We start from the raw sequence: 13931 nt of genomic DNA on the forward strand, positions 1-13931 counted from the left end.
CACTGGAGTCTTGTTTTTTGAGAAAGAGCGAAACATCTCTCTGCCTACTTGCTTTATACTGTGCGTAATTTTATAAACCTCTGTCATGTCCAATCCTCTGTCCTCATCTAATTGACAGCACAATCCTAAGTACTGTTGCATGGTTGCACCCCACTTCCAAGCAGGGAGACTGTGCTTACCCACAACTCAGTTTCCTTAGAAGGAGGTCTCTGGAGCATTTCTGTCATATAAGGTTTATTTACACACATACAAAGGCTGGCCAAGACAGGGGTTTGCAGCACTAGCACTCCGACAGATTCCTGCCCCCCATCAGGTGCCTTGGGGAATGCAGAGCGTCACAGGATCTCCTGCAGAGAGCAAAGTCAGCTCTCTGCCTCTTTCCCAGACCCGGTTCCAGTGCAGACTGACTTCCTGATGCACCCACAGACCTCATTTCCCCCCCCACCCCCATCTAGTGTGGGAAGAAAGATGAGCCACCTCTGCCCATCACCCCATCTCCAAACCAGTGTCCTCTAGATTTTTTGGACTTCAACTTCCATCAGCCCCTGCCAGCATGGCCAATGGTCAGGAATGCTGGGAGTTGTACTCCAAAACATCTGGAGGGCAGCAGGCTGACCTGTGCCACTCCCATTGAAACTCATCACCAGAATGTTACCAGCTATCAACTGTCTTTTGTCAGATCTTAAGAAATATTGCCTTAAGACACCCACACTGATAGCAATACTTACAGAAATCTTAGTTAAGCAGTACAAGGTCAGAACAGATCAAATCCTGAATCTCTTTGCATTCAGAAGCAGTGGGCTGCAAGGGTCCCCTGAAAGGTCAGTAAGACCAACCCCAACCCCATAACATTGTGCTTATTCTGAACGAAGTCCCTCTAGTAAGTGTGTTTAAAACTGCAGTCATAATCTACTGAGAAGAAATTCATCCTCTGGATCTATCCATGCTTTCAGCCTGAAAGTCTGTTTACCCCACTTTAAGATATGATGCAAAATGTCGATACTGGAAAGGAAACTCAGTTCCTGATCCCAATTTATCAAATGAATGCATAAATAAATAATCCTGCCTCGAAGCTCCCTGAAGAGGAGCCAACCTTGCCAAGGAAGCTGAGTAGTTCCAATTGGAGACAGACAAGTGGCGGATGGCGCTTAATCCAAAGTTTAAAAGGAAGGGGAAAAAGAGCTGTCCAGAACACCTTCTTGACTTCACATATGCATGCGTGTGCACACGCATGCACACACACACACAGTTGCAATAAGATCCCGCCTTTGAGAGAGTGCTTGCACGGTCTTCTTCAGAGCTTCTTGGATAACTTCCCCTCTCCACTTCCCAGCATTGTCTGTACAGGAGAGACAGTCATTTTTTCCCCAGAAGTTCCCTTCCTGCTCCTTTAGTTCCTGACACAATATAAATGATGACGCAACCTGCCTTAAACCACCTCCTAAGGAAGGTTAGCAAAGGATAACCAGGGCGAATGCATGCTGCATTTCTGAGAAAAGAGTAGAATCCCTTCCGTCAAAAAATTTGCCAGGCTAAAATCAGTAAGTGAGATCTAGGGTCTCCTTGCTCATCTCTGTAACATGCAACTTGTCCTGCCTGTAGGTCCTTTGTGACGTTTCGCTCTACTTTGCTGGCCTTTCACTTCCTTCATAGATGATGGAGCCTGTCAGCATTCTGATGCTGGCACTTTCCCCCTGAGCAGTTAGAATGATTATGAAGATTCCATGACTTCAGCTCAACATAATGGCTGGGAGGTGGCCTTTGCAGGCAAAAGGCAGGCATTTGCCCCTGGCCACAGCCATGTTCACTAGGGCAGAGTGTACAGAAGCCATCTGGGCAGGTGTGTGGTCCACTGTGGCCCTAGCCAGCCAGGCTGGAGAGCCTGATTGTCTGCTCTGCAAGGAACAAGGAGCTGGACAGTGCATCCAGTTCCACAAATCAGTCACCTGGACATGCCCTACCTGCACCTTTTGTGTGTGATGCTCTACCTTCAGGATGCATGCTTTTTCCAACATGGAAGTGCTTTCTCCACAGGACAGTGTCACGTATGTGTATTCTACACTGCACTGAGTATGTTGAGCCAAAATGAGAAAAGATAAAATGAAGAAAGGGATTTGGAAGCAGCCACCTAATCTATTTGTGCATCATAAACCCCAGCTGTGTGTGTGTGCATGCGCACGCGCGTACACACACTCACATCTGTTTCAATGAACATATGTGATTACCTTTAAAACCTGGGGACCAGTTTACCTAAAGAACTGCCTCCTCCCTGAGATCTCGGGGGAAGGCTCTTCTCTACATCCCATCTATGGCTGAGAAAAGATTGGCTGAGATGCAGGAGATGGCCACACCTAAATGGAAGAAATCCGTTCCTCGGGAGACACGTTTGCAATCCATTCTGTCTAGATTTTTTTTCTATTTATTTAGCCAGGCTTTCAATTTACCTGATTAAGATGTTAATGGCTAACACACACACACACACACACCCTGCTCCATTGCTTTTTAGTTTCTTTTATCTGATGTAGTTGTCTTTGCTTTTATTGTTGTTTAGGGCTTTAAGGAATATTGTTTCAGTTTGTTTTGTGTGTGTTTTTAATGATATAAGCCACCCTGCATGGAGTTTTACAGTAGTAGGCTGGGATATAAATCTTTCAAAATAAATTAATAAATGCATGTGCTTGGGAAACTGGAGCCAGCTGCTATTTCCCTACATGGATACACAGTACAAATATACATACAACTCCAAATGCTGTGCATAACAATCTGCATTCATGGTTTCATGCTTTTTCCTATAAGGTTTTCCCTGTAGGATAAGCAGGATGTGTGAAATGGCCCTAAGTAATGGATGACCATTCCATCACATCCGGGACTGAGATGATCTCATCTTACCAGACCTGTCCCTTCCCCAGTGTGCCCAGCAGAACCATAGGCAGAAATAAGTATTCTCAAAAATCACCTGATATTTCCCACCTGTGCTAAATGTTCTCATCTGAGAATATTTCACTAGGAGCATTCATGCATTTGTCCATGTTCAGATCAGCACATGGGGAAGGGATCAGGATCATGCCCAATGGCTCTGCCCCTGGCCACACATTCACTAAACAGAGTGCATTTCAAGTCCATGCTCATCTGCACATGGACAAACGCGTGAACACTCCCACCGATTTCTTTATTCCACTTCGAATCCAGTTTGTGAAGCAATGCATGGGACACTCAAATTCATTGTGGGCGTCAGTGTGCATAAATAGCCTATAAAAACAGGACAGAGAAAGCTGGCAAGGAACACATGGGATGGAGCCAAGGCGTCAGAGGGCTGTTCCAGACTTATCTTGTGGTGTCGGGTGGTGTCCTTTCCTGTGCCCCTATAAGGAAAGGACAACAATAATTCACCCTCCGTTCAGATTGGGGGGGGGGGGGCGCAGAGGAAGATCCTTGCAGGGGAGTGCTCCTATGGAAGGAGAGATGGTCTTCTAACTTCGGGGGCCTGTGAGCCAAGTGGAAAGTGGGGGGCAGCAGGATATTATGAAAGAGTGGAGGTTAATATGGGGATTAATAATAGAACAAAATTCACTCTTCAGGCTCAATATTCTTGGCTTATCTGACAAAATACCTGATATTGGACCAGAAGCAAAAGGCCAAAAACACAGGCAAAACACCTCGGCTTGTATGCAATATTAGTCTAGCTTGTCCCAGTCATTTCAAGGGGTCTACTCTAAGTAGGACTAACATTAGATACAGCTGCTCGTGTGCAGGTAAAACACCTATTTTGCAAGTACTTCAACAGTTCTGAAGCCTGCAGCCTCCTACCATTTTTTCCTACCACTCAGCTCCCGGCAGCTGGAGCAGAAGACAGTCTCAGAATTCTGCTGAATCATCCTTACTATTCCTGGATATCCTATTTAGAGATGGCTATTCTTAAACAGCCCCCTCCTCTCTTCCACCCATCCCATCCCGCCTGCACCCGCTGCGCTGCTGTCACAAACAGCCTCAGCGCTGACACACCGGACTTTCACAGACTGCTCAGATTCCGTCGACAGCCGAACAAGTGCTCCCTTTCATTGAGGCACCGACGAAACGCTCCTTCGGAAGGAGAACAGAGGCGTTTTCTGTGGGAGCGAGGCTTCGGCCTCCGGCATGCATGCCTCTGTCCTTCTGCAGTTGGGGAGGCTGACCCCCCGCCCCGAATTCGCCACCTGAGGCAACGGCCTCGCTGTGCCTAATTGTAGGGGCAGCCCTGTTATTAATTGTATATATACCCCAGCCTTCCTCGCAAAGAGCTCAGCATGGCAACCACCTGCATAGACACAATACCACACACAAATACCATTACAGTCATAATTCTAAAGCACAAACATATAATAAGATACAATAAAACCATCAGCAAAAAAAAGACAAAGAAAGCATTTGCCTTTGTAAATGCCACCTTTGGATGGGAGTAGAACAAACAGCCACTGCTACCCCTTTTCCAAGTGGGCAAAACCAGGACCTGGCTCTTAGGCCGATTCACAACTCAAGTCCTTTCCAGCCATTATATAAACACCAGTGTGTGTGTGTGTGTGTGTGTGTTGAGGGAAGGAGCTGGATCATACCCAGTCACACACCACACTGTGTAAACTGACACAAAGTAGGCCTGGGACCGCACCTCACACTGCCTTCGGGTGTCTGAGGCAACATTTAAATGCGGTGAGCGTCCCTGCATTCCAACATGCCTGAGAGATGCACCCTTTACCGCTGAACAACTTCATGGGGTTCAGGGCCATGTCCTGATGACCCCCCCTCTCTCCTCACAGTTGTTTCTGGAGACCACCTTGAGTGTCAAAAGGTGGGATAATTTTTTTTTAAATAAATAAAAATAAATGCAAATGAAGTCTAGAGCCTTCAGAAATACAGTGCTTAAAAGTTTAAAGAAATATTCTAAAAATTATAGCAAAACTCATCCTGAAGACTGTACTAAAGCATGGTAATGATAAGTTGACTATTCCATTTGCTAATCCCCAAACTATCATTCTCTCCAGGGAATTCCAAACACGCACAGGGACGCGCGCATGCACGTGCACACACGCAAATCTCTTGCAACCCCCTTCCATGCCAATCTATCAGATGCAGTGTTGACATTTTCTAACCGAAATATACGTACATACACATACTCAGTCATAGGACTCCATTTCCTGCAGAGAACAAAGTCAAATTTAACCAATGGCTACTTCCAAACACAACTGCAGTTCAGTTTTCTTTCCCATCGCTGAATAGGATGTTATGTTCTGAAAGATGTTACCGTCTGCCTGATGACATGAACAAGCCCACTGGTACAACCAGCAGAAGCCAGAACTACGAGATGAAGAGAAGCGGCTGAAAATGCACACACACGGCAGTTGATGATCTCATTAACAGAGCTGTCAAAATTATAAAAAAGAAAACAAGAAGGATGTAGATGTACAAAAACCTGGGTTCAGGCTAATGAAAAGGACATGGTTGTGAAATGTTTTACATTGTTTTGCCATGGTGCCATACAGCCAAAGCCCATGCTTGGCAAGGGTGAAGGGTCTCAGTCCCCCACCCCACCCCACCCCACCCCTTTAAATAAGACCATTTCATTTCCTGGGGCAAACACAGATTCTCTCCGCTGCTGCAAGGGAATGCCTCACAGTTCAGAAAGATCCCTTCATTAGAAGGACAGCTGAATTCTCCCTCTAGGTCAGAGGTGTTGAACCTCTGGCCCATGGGCCAAATCCAGGCCATCTGGGGTCCCAATCCAGCCCTCTAGGGTTCCCCTGGCCCCACTGCCTTCCCCCCAACTGCCAACCATTGGGTGGCGTTGCGGGTTTTCCCCCATTCTAAAAGCCTGAAATGCCTCTCCGGAGGCAGTAGAGTTACTGGCAGTAAGTGCTTGAAGCCAAAATAGGCCGGTATGCTGGCTCCACTTCCTTTTGCCTTTGGGACCTCCCACTCCTTAAACGTGGGCCCCAGGAGTGTCTCTGAAATGAATTTCAGCCCTTGGGCTGAGAGAGTTTCAACTCCCCTGCTCGAGGTTTTCGTTTCCCAAGGGAGTCGTGGGGGGGGGGGGCAGAATTTGGATTGAACACTGCCATTATGAGAAAATCCCAAACTTCTGCCACATTCATTCCAACGCTGGGGAAAGCACTGCACTTGTGACTGCACTCGCTGAGCCTTTCACAGGCCCTGAAGGGACTTGTCGAGCCTTTCCTGGCTTGGGCCTCCATAAATGCACTGCAGTTCCCACGTGTGCAACTGCCTTGGACACCTCAGGTCGAGAACAGATGTCGGCTGGCTTCCCTTGCTTCCAAGCTCAGCACTGAGCCCACCCACAACTTGGATGCTGGCGAGACATCGCGCAACAGCAGGGGTCTTTTGCTCAGGACAGGCACTGAAGAGGGAGCAGTGGCCATGCACGCTGAACTGCCCTGGCTGCACTTACAATGGCCCCTAGCCAGACGTGTGGCTCCTGGCACATGGGAACTCAATGAGGAGCTGCGATTCCATCACCTATCCCAGACCATAGGTGGGCTATGGGCTTTCCCTCCCCTTAGAAAGGTGGTGCAGTCAATAGCAGCACAGCAGGGAGCTGCGTGGTGGCAGAGAAGCTTATAGCATTCAGTGCAACTGATCCATGATGATCTGGAACTTGCGCCACATATGCAGGCCACATTCCCTGGCTTTTCATAGCACAGCGTTTGCACGGCCTGTGCGGAGAACGTGGATTCCCGTGGCTCTGTGCACAGATGGTGGCTTTTGGCCGTGAGATAATCCTGTGCACCCACGGTCCCACAGGAGGCCTGGCAAAGGCCTCTTGCAGCCACTCCGTCTTCCCCGCTTTCCTTGTGCAGAGCAGGAAGCTGCCCGGGGTGCACATGCTGTAGCCAACACCCTCCAATTCCGCTGCTCAGCATGAGAGGAACAGGAAAGTCACACAAGTTAGTAAACTCTGCCTGACCCTTGTCATTGAGCACAATGGCAGAATATCAGCTCTGGGAACACTGGCTGCGCATGAGCTGTAAGTATGCCATGCACGGAGGAACGATACAAAGAATGGCTCTGGAGCTGCTCTCAGGGCCAGGCTGTGTGTGTGTGTGTGTGTCTGTCTATCTATCTGTCTGGGGGGCGGTGGGGGGATATCCAAGTCTAGACCTGGAAGGCCAGGCTCCTTAGAGTTAGACCAAGCCCAGCCAGTCCAGGGGCTCATGCCGCTTGCCAATGGTAACAGCCAACATTGGTATAGTGCCAGTGTCGTGTAGTGGTTAGACTGGGACTCGGGAGATCCAGGTTCTAGTCCCACTTGGCCAGGAAGCTCACTGGGTGACTTTGGGCCAGTCACAGGCTCTCAGCCCAACCTACCTCACAGGGTGGCTGTGAGGATCAAATGGAGTGGGGGAGGACCATGTACGCTGCCTTGGGCTCCTTGGAGGGAAGGCTGGATATAAATGTAAGCAATGAACAAACAAACAAACATTGCAGGCCACAGTTCCCTTCTGTGCCTGAAGAGGGCTCTGAGCCCTGCTCACATGTGGGGTTGGAGGCAAAAGCCCCAAAGGGTTCCCAACCTCATGCTGCCTCATAGGGCATTTCTCCATGAGACTTTTGTGGGATTAAGATCCACTCCTTTACACGTGTTTTTTTCCTGGGGGTTTCTTTCTCTGCCATTCCATTACACAACCACCAGGTGGCGCTGTGGCATAGTGGATTTGCACAACTACATGGGGCTTTATAATGCCATTCAGAAAAAATGCCATACTTTCCTGGTTAGGAAAAATCCATGATAATGGTTGCAAAGCTTGGAAGAGGTCCTGGAGGATGACGACCTCGTATAAGGACCTGCAAACTACCATGAGTGAGCTCGAGCATGCAATAAAAGCCTCATGTAGAAACACTCGTAATGCACATGTGAGCATGGCTGCATTTGCGGGGAGAACTGCTGGTTGGGGCTGGGTGGTTGACACCCTTCCCCACTCACCCACCCATTCTCCCCTGCAAGCCCCTTCTCCAGGCCATTCCCCCCCCCCCCAGTCAGTTCCAAGACCAGAAATTAAGCCTGGCTGGGGGATAACACATCTGGGTAAGGGGACTGCAGGGAAGAATCAGGTGCAAGGGGGGGCTCCTGCCCACCAATTCTCCCTGCAAAGCCCCCTCCCTCACATGAGCATGACAGGGTGCATGGGTTCGGAAACTGTGTGGGCCGAGGGAACGTGGCCTCGCACCCACAAACCCAGGCAATGCACTTGTCTAGGTCGCAGCCTCAGCACCTGAGGCCCCTTCGACAAGCCCTGGAGTCCAGCACCAACACAGCATTAGGCACCCCTGTACAGGACACAATCCTTCTTCCATCTAGCCCAGAGGGTAGGTGAAGCTGGCTGATTTTGAAGTGAGCAGTAAGCATCGTGAACAAGCAGGGATTTGAACCAGACCTCCCTGAGCAATATCCCATATTTTAAGCACTACACCACATGGACTTCGAGTTTCACTGTATCAAGCAAATGCCAAAACAAGATTAGAAAATGGCCTTGCAGAATCTGAACTGCTAACTCATGACAATACCTTGGCTCCTCCACAAGTAAGTTAAAATACACTTTGCTAAACCTCAGCTGCTGCAAAATTTAGATCTTGCAAAATTTAGATCTTACATTCTTAACACAGAATGCATGAATAAAATAGAATAAGAATGACTTACGGTTGGTGTTCAACATTAAAGCATGGCAATATGGAACAGCCTAGCAATCCCAATGATGACAAATACTGAAATATATAACTGGAGGGCATCTCTTGTGTAATTGCAGAGAATGCTAGGGTGCAACTCTAGAAAATGTCCTGAGCAGCATATGTCACTTGGCTCACTTGCTTGAGTCACCTAGATCTCTGCTGCTCCTGCTCTCTACATGTGGTTTGGAGGATGAGGGTTAATCTGTGACACTGGGAGATCTTGCTGTGGGGCAGATGGCTGGACGACATTGCTTTGGGGCTCTTTCTGGTCAGGGCTAGCCAAGGGCTCAAACAACCCAAGTCGTTGTTGGAGGCTGGCACCAATTTCAGCTGTTTTAAATTAATCAGCTGCCTTCGTGCATATCCAGGCACCCATTGAGACTCCAATAAAATATGCTGTTGATGCCGACGAGGCAGCCTGAAACCCATGATTCCTCACCAGTTTCCTGCAAGGAATCCCAGAGTGCTGATCTCGGACTGCAGCAGCCGCTTAGAGCAGCCTGTCCTGGGCAGCCTGGGGCATTCTAGCTCCTGCAGGACTTCTTCTCCTTTTCCTGGAATTGTCTCCCTGTCACTCGGCAACATAAAGCTCCTTTTCAGCCACCTCCTCCCCTGCCAGTGCTATGAACTTGCAGAGCACCAGAAACAACAGGCATTTCCCTGCTGCACTCATTAAGAATGTCTGGACCTCTCCCCAACCCACGCCCGGGTGACCCAAACACACAGGCAGAGAGAGGAGGTGGCGTGTTGTTTGCGTGCGCCAAGTGCCACTGGAAAGGTCAGGATTTATGCTGCAGGACCTATCAAAGCCTGCAGTCTCCTCTCTAGCGTGCCTTCCCTGCCGTCCAGCTTATTTGCTGCAGTTCTCTTTTCTCCAGAAGTACGACCACAACTGTTCCATTTGATTTCATGCCAGCACTGTACCAGGTGCTGCACAAAACAGAAACAGCTGCCTTATTTCTATACATGAATATGGTCTGCACATTTTTACTACCCTGGCTTCCCACAAATGCCTTAAGGATCCTTATCCATTTACCCAAATAAATCCCTACCAGGCTGCGTAGAGGTGGTCCTGATTCATCACATGACATGAATCATGTCATGATTCACCACCACCCTTCTCGTGACATGAGAAGGGGCTACTTGGAGGGGCCACGGCTCGGTGGCCAAGCTCCTGCTTTGCATGCAGAGGCTTCCAGGCTCGGTCCCAGCGGCATCTCCAGGCAGGGCGAGGAAACCCTGAACTACTAATCAGTGTACACTGATATGGATGGGCCAATGGTTTTGTGTAGTGTAAGACGGCTACCTATGTACTCACGGCCGTGATATACACTTGTACGTCCTGTCTTTTATGTTTGGGGCTGGCTGGATCACACCCTTAGTTAAGCCCGTTTAAGTCATTTTTTAGGTATTCAATTTTATTTTAACCCCACTTTTCTATGTAAAAATGCACTCAAAGCAGAACACAATAAGAGAATTATTGTAAATACTAAAACCTATGGTAAGAAAAATAATACAAGAAAAAGCAGCAGCAAAACAGCAAAATATGTTTTTTTAAAAGCAGCAAAAAGCTATTATTAATCAAATGCCTGCCTGAATTGTTACAATCTGTTGGAAAGTGCCCTATTTATCTCAATGAAAGAGCTATACACGTGGTAAATATTGGTTTGACTGAGGAAACACTGTATAATATACCAGGTTTTTAGTGTGTTTGAGTTGCTTTTTTGTTTTGTTATGCTTTTCGTAGCAGTGAAATTTCCCTCATCTCACCTCCAGTCCAAATTCCGTTCCTGTTTCGGCCAGAATTAGCACCAGCTACACACATTCCAACCAGCCTATTTACCAAGGATAGTCCATAATTTCTAGTACTTGCTGCAGTTGAATTGCTGTCTCCATTTTCTTCTTTTTATGGCTGCCTCCTTAATGTTTAATTTCTCTGGCTTGCTCATTTTGCCACTCTTGAGGTTTTAATCCCCACACTGACAGAATGAAGTCTGCCTGGGGGGCCTCTAGCCTCCCATGCCCACAGACAGAACACATGGACATTACGTAGTACGCTGCCTAGCACTTCACACACATTTTTCTCCCTCTCCCATGACACAAGAGCCCAGCGGGGTCCTCCCATGAAGCTGACTGGTGGGAAAGTCAGGGCAGATTGAAGGAAGGCCGTCTCCACACAGCGCACAGATAATCTATGGAATTCGCCACCACAAGATGTAACAGTGGCCACCCACTTGGACGGCTTTAAAGGGGGATTCGGCCAATGCATGGAAGACAAGAAAGCTACCGGTGGCTACTAGCTGTGATTGTAATAGGCCATCCAGGTTCCGCAGCAGTGTGCCCCTAAGTGCCACCACTTGCCGGGCAGGGGTGGGGGGCAAAAGGAGATGTCTGTTGCCGTCACGCCCTACTTTGGGGCTTCCGAGAGGCAACTGCCTGGCCAAGAGCCGCTGGGCCCATGTGTTCTGTGATCATGTGTTCTGTGATCACACATGTGATCATGTGTTCTGATCCAGGAGGATTCTCATGACATCCTTCTGCTACCGCAAGTGACTGCTTGTGATGACTGGGCTCCCCAGCCATCTGTGTGGGGCAAGCCAACTTCCTCTGAATCCACCAGGGAACGAAGAGCTGGGAAGCAACTTCAGCCTCTTGTGAAACAGGAGCAAATTCACCTGCAACATGGCAGCAGATGCCAGACCAGGTTCAAACGCCAGCTGCTCACCCCTAGAAGCTGTGCGGATTCCCTACCTGTTTCTGCCCATGGTTTCATGGTCTTTGACAACGACGTGAAGCTCAGCATTCTGGTCTAATGGAATCCCTTTCAGGTCCCATTCAAAGCCCTAAGAGAAGAGGGAAAGGAGGGTGGTGGTTGATGGATCTTGGGAGATGGCGCTGGTTACTCGATGTTGCAGGACACACTCAGGACGTGCTCAGAGGCTCATTGCTCTTATTGTTTCCAGAGCTGATCCCTAGGACTGAAAATACATTCTGGGGCAGAGCATTGACAGAAGAGACAGAGGACAGAAAGTCAGCCGGGGAAAGTTTTTCCTAGCCTGGGCAGAGCCTCAGCTGTTGAATCTCTGCTGCCTGTCATGCACCTGTTAAACGTAAAGAGAGCCTGGAGCTTTTCGGTACTGCCGAGGCATTCCTTTTCTGCAGCTAGCTGGAAAGAGAATTGGGGCAGAGGCTCCACAAAAGCACTTAATGTAGTGCTATACTGTCCAGCAGTGTTTTTTCCCATGGCCAAGATCCTCCTACAATGTCTACTCACTAGTACCAAAGATTCCCAGCAACATTAACTAAAAGTTTCCTGCTTATAGGTTCAGCCTGTTTTATTGCTTCCTGTTGAGCAGTGTTGGGCAATTAGTGATGAATAGCTTAATTGTACCAATGACTGCTTCTGTTCCTGTGCCTGGGAGGATTTAATTACGGATTTCCTCTTGCTTTTTGTTTTTTGGTTAATTTTTCTATTTCATATTAAAAAATCAGAAGGAAAAAATCCTAATAGGAGGAAGCTGCTAATTAAAGACCCACCCCACCTTGTAGGAACAGAAGCTGATCCTGGGGCAATTAAGCAAGGAACAATTAAGAAGCTATTAATCAGTAATCCTTCAGCCATAAACAGGAATAAAGGGGCAGGACCTGTATAAAAATAAAATTTTAATTAAAGACACAGGAGCCCTGAAAAGCCTTAACAGTGCTTGACTTCTTCACACTGGACAGGCTGGTGCTGCCATTATATTTTATTGCAAATCAATCACCATAAGCAAGGTCTGAAAACACGTAAGATGACAACACAGAAAATACTGGACTTAAATTATTTGATAATAGTGTCGCCTAGTTGCTCCATAAAAAGCAAGTGAGCAAAGGATGACAATTCCAGAGGAAAGCACTCAAGTAGAAGCCACCTCTGTCCATTTTTTAAAAGTGACAAAACTTGGAGAATTCCAGAGGAGCCCTGGCCTCCCATTTCTGTCACCCTGAGAAGCCTTTTCTGTAAGTGCTGTCCAGGAAAGGAAATGGATGAAAACAGCCACGTCTGGTAAAATGCTCCATCCTGTGCAGTCTTTTGAGGTTTACATCTAGCAGCTCTGCCATCTTGTATCTCCAGAAGCCATGTCTTCCTGAGTCGTTCGCCGTCCACCAGTCCCAGCTTCCCGCAAAACTTTGCCCATCTGCCCTAATATCTCCACCCCTCTTCAGGCCAGAGGCTTATTTCCAGCCAGGGCTGGCTGTCCCGTTTTATTTATTTTATTTATTTAAAACACTTCTTGGCCGCCTTTCAGGGCAGAAACCCTCCCAAGGCGGCTCACAGCAATTAAATACATAAAACAGTTAAAATATTAAAAGCACCAAAAACATAAACACAGTGACGATCCCCAGTCTGCTTGGAAGTCATCCCTTCTGAGCTGGGTGTCCAGGACCCTGTACCCCAAGCTGTGTGGGGACTGGCTGCACTGACTTATCAGCGTGGATCAGGGGCACACGATCCCCCACCATTTCCAGGCCTTATTCATGGGGACAGCTACTGAGGCTGAAGCGCTAGGCTGATATTAAACCCAGAGATGTGCCCCTCGGAGACACAAAGAGCGGGACGGCTGGCTCACCTCGTTCCACACAGGGCTGGTGTTGTTCTTGATCACCTTGGTTCTCTTTTTCACTCCTAGAAAAGACCACAGTAGGGTGAGAAACCTCCCCAACAGCAACACTGCCCATCTGTCTGGAGGACTGCTTATGAACCAGTTTGGCTGATCCCAGAGATTATTTTCAGCCATCTACAGCGGGGAGGGGATTTTAGCTTGTAGAATCCACGTAGAAGGCCCCAGGTTCCGTTTCTCAAGTTAAAAGGCTCTCCAGCGGAAAGAGCTCCCTCTGAATCCTTGGGGGGCGGCTGCCAGTTGGAGGACACAATATGGGGCTAAGTGGACCACAGGTCTGACTAGCATATAAAGCAGCTTCATGTCAGTAGCAAAGGCAACCCATTCCTGCCCAAAGGGAGTCAGCCACCTCCCACCCAGCTGTCACAGGAGGGAATGGGGCTGGAGCGGGGAAGCTGGTGAGATGGCGAGGAGGCTGTGGCCTGGGACCAGGCAACAGCACTGTGGTCAGGGAGCAGCGCAAGGGAAGGAAATGCCAGCGACAAGCACAAGAGAAGTGGCAACTAGGTCTTGGGCTGCAGGGAAGGGCAGGAACTTGGTGAGAGACCAGGGGCACTT

At 48.4% G+C, this 13931-nt stretch overlaps 1 protein-coding gene across 1 annotated transcript in view; it reads right to left on the reverse strand.

Annotated features, from left to right (window-relative positions):
• Positions 1–13931, reverse strand: part of DYSF (dysferlin) — a 186796-nt gene that overhangs the window by 157278 nt on the left and 15587 nt on the right. Inside the window, exons 2-3 of the mRNA XM_084855234.1 lie at positions 13323–13378; positions 11464–11555 (exon numbers count right to left, since the gene is read on the reverse strand). Coding sequence (XP_084711360.1) covers positions 11464–11555; positions 13323–13378 — 148 coding nt within the window. The remainder of the gene's footprint in view (positions 1–11463; positions 11556–13322; positions 13379–13931) is intronic.

Source organism: Heloderma suspectum, chromosome 5 (assembly GCF_057233095.1).
Source record: "Heloderma suspectum isolate Gila_16-S chromosome 5, 16-S_ref, whole genome shotgun sequence".
NCBI classification, from domain to species: domain Eukaryota; kingdom Metazoa; phylum Chordata; class Lepidosauria; order Squamata; family Helodermatidae; genus Heloderma; species Heloderma suspectum.